At 42.2% G+C, this 3381-nt stretch overlaps 1 protein-coding gene across 2 annotated transcripts in view; it reads left to right on the forward strand.

Annotated features, from left to right (window-relative positions):
• Positions 1 to 2998: 2998 nt before the first annotated feature.
• The window catches only part of SEPTIN10 (septin 10), a 35412-nt gene continuing 35029 nt past the window's right edge, over positions 2999 to 3381 (forward strand). For both annotated transcript variants that reach the window (XM_072413481.1, XM_072413482.1), the window contains exon 1: positions 2999 to 3135. In XM_072413481.1, the coding sequence (XP_072269582.1) occupies positions 3103 to 3135 (33 nt within the window). In that variant the 5' untranslated portion in view covers positions 2999 to 3102. The remainder of the gene's footprint in view (positions 3136 to 3381) is intronic.

Below are 3381 nucleotides of genomic sequence, written 5' to 3' on the forward strand. Positions count from 1 at the left end.
ACACAGACAGGGAGAGCAACAAAAGAGTTCTTTTGCAGAGGGACTTGCAGGTTTATGTATTCCACTATGTATGTGGTTGTATATTACCTGCTATATCAGAGATTATGTTTATATCACATTGTATTGTGTTTAAGCATCTGAAGGTCAAATATTCAGCTGCCTTCTAGAACAGCCAGTTGACCGTGATAAGACTGGCACAGTTGTAGATAGCATATTACTAAATATAAGGAAACAGATAATTTAAAATGCAACAAAAAATAACTTCATGTTTATGCAATTAAATCCAAGTATTGATTTGCACTAATAAAAGTAAAGATATACAGTATAGGCCTTACAAAATCGTGTTTGTAATCCTAAATTGTAAGCACCCCTTTTCTGGGTATAGAGGAACACATGACTTCCTTCTTGCAAGTGACAGTGCTGGTACTTAATAATTGGCAACATTGTTGCATGGAGGCACAATAAAGATTCTTAATCCCTGTGAAAGCTTTTGACCACAGCAAATCTTACTTTACATAGGGGTTTCTCATCTTCTTAGGCAGCTGAAATGGAGAAGTGGAAGAGTTAAGAAATACTATGCTGATTGGGGGAAGGGGGTGGATGCATTAATCCAGTTGTTGCACTGCATGGGTCCAGTAGCTGCATTAAATGGGCAAAGAACATATTTGTCCCCACAGCACTTGCACACAAAAATACACCACTCACAAGAGGACCACAATCCATAACATAAAAATATCTTCAGTCTGAATTATCATCTGCAAATGGGGAATTACCTTTACTTTGAAAAAAAATGTTGGTGGTGATGCAACTAAATCTAAACGTATATATATAGTACAGCTACAGATAAGCCAGGGCCAAAGTTCATGGACACCTACACTCAGCACAATGAACAGACTACTTGTGGCTTTAGCACTACGGCAATAAAAAAGGTGAAAGCTATTGATGCACAAATACAAAATGAAGAGCAAAATGTGGACATGATAGCAAAGAGGGGAAAAAAACTCAAAACAGGCCTAGTGCACAAATCAGTGCAAATGAATTATTAGTTACCAATCAAATATCAGACAATGCCTTTTCATGGGTATACTTGGGAACTTTAGGAAGTCAAAGAGCTGAGCCATGGAAAAGGGGCAAATAGTGGGGCATGCAGTACCTCCCTCAGACCTTTGGCTGGACAGAAGGATCTCTGCATTCTGTTTTCTAGATGATTGAAAGAAAAAATCAACTCACAAGCCGGTTTTGTCCCTTACTACACAAAATGACAATACAGCATGTAATCATGAACTTTCAACTCCTCTATCTGATCCGGGTAGGCTGGTAACAATCAGAACAAAGAACATTTTACTACAGATTGACTTCAGAGCTGTGTGTATGTTCAGACTAGTGTTTTTCTCTAAGTGTCACCATGTGGTGAAATTGCATTTAGCCACACCTTAACAAGGTTAATACTGAAATGAATGGGTTTGGTTTTTCTCCCTATTATTACCGGCATTTCCTTGTGGTAACGTTGCCACACATAAAGATGCTATTGCAGTGTCCAAGGATGATTTGCCTTAACAAATGCCTCCATAGACTTAAATTGAAACTGCTTGTTTGCAAGAACTTGTTTTAAATTGGTTTTAATGAATAAAAATGGAAAAATAACATACTGCTTTGCTTGGCTTTGCAACTGCAAGGATGCACAAAGATTTGCAAACATCTGAAAAAGCCTAGCAATTGCTGTTTCAGGGTACCTAGCAGTTGCAGTAGACACCAAAGTGGTAAATGCTATGATTTTTCACTACTAGCCGAACAGTGGGAGACAAAGACCTGACATTTTTTTAACAATGTTTCTACAGGTTATGGATATATGTGATAGCTAGCTGCAGGGGATGACTAGGGAATACCTTTATCTTCATAGGGATTTACAGTCTGGTGATAAGAGAGGTCATGCAGTACACAGAGCATACACTTTATCTCCGCAACCTAAATCCTGGGAAGATCCCAAACCATGGGCAATATGTCTTATTGTGTCTAAAAGTATATACCCTTATATCTGCATACTTATACTGTACCAGTGGAAAGCATGCGGTTAGGTTAATTGGCTTCCCCTCAAACCTTCCCTTAGACTATGTTAATGACATATGACTATGGCTAGGTACACACTTGTTTTAGTCTAAACGACCGTCCTGGCAGATCTACGGACGATGGAAGACAAACGATCATAATCGAAGTGAAGGGGGAGAGAGCACAGTGGGGTGCCTCTCCGTTCTCCCCCTCCCCTCTCCAAAGAGCAGAATGGAGCTTTCCAACGACAATTATCACACATGTGTACATAGCCTATGGTAGGGACATTAGATTGTGAGATCCTTTGAGGGGCAGCTAGTGACATAACTATGGACTTGTACAGCGCTGCGTAATATGAAGGCGCTATAAAAGTACTGGTTATTAATACCAATTTTACCTTTGACTAATTGATTATAGTCATTTGATGCACTACATACATGAGTGCAATATTCTTCTTTGATGGAGGTGATCACAATCTCAGTCACAGGTAATCTGTACATGTGTTCTTTCAATCAAAATTAACAACCAATCGCTTCATAAGGAGACAACCATGAGTTTATTATGACTGGTGGAAAGTAAATTTTACTTTAAATTTTCGTCATATGTGACATATAATTTTCAAAAACTGTAGGCTCATTGAACACAACTCCTGTATGAACAAACCCTAAAAGCACTGTGCAGATCCTGCAGGAAAACACTGTAACACCATTATTGGTAACAGTACGTGTACAGGGGGGTCCTGGAAGATAAATCCAGCATGTGTTTCCCCTTGCAATGTGTACATGACAACACGCAGAGTTATTGGAACAAGGCAGCGAAGTGCTGGGCCAGCTGTGCGGCGCTCCATACAGCATACAATGGAAGCTGACACTACCTGCCCGGGGCTCGGCACACTCACAGGGGGAGGGGCCGTGCAGCTGTTGTGGGCGGAGTCATCACTTCCACGGGCGGGGCCTGCTCGGGTTGGTGTTATGGGCGGGGTCTTTCCGGGTTGGTGTTATGGGCGGGGCGTTGGGGGATCGCTGCAGTTGAGTGTCGCAGGTTACTGTACGAGTTATGGACGCTTCTCCGGATCTCTCCCGGCATCTGGTGAGTCAGCCCGTGCCCGCTCCGATGTGTGTGGGTGAGGGGGGAGGCGGCTGGCACTTGTGTGCTTGTGTCTTGCATTGGTGTACATGGAGGGCACACCCAGAAGGAATGGACACAGTGGGGGTAGTGTAGATATCAGTGCCTGCTCACAATGCTGGAATGTGGGTGATAGATATGGAGGGGGTATGAGACTCCCTGGGGGGCTGCTTCCTGTTGTGTTTTATTGTCAGCTCATCTAATAGGGTG

This window comes from Pyxicephalus adspersus, chromosome 1 (assembly GCF_032062135.1).
Source record: "Pyxicephalus adspersus chromosome 1, UCB_Pads_2.0, whole genome shotgun sequence".
Lineage (NCBI taxonomy): Eukaryota > Metazoa > Chordata > Amphibia > Anura > Pyxicephalidae > Pyxicephalus > Pyxicephalus adspersus.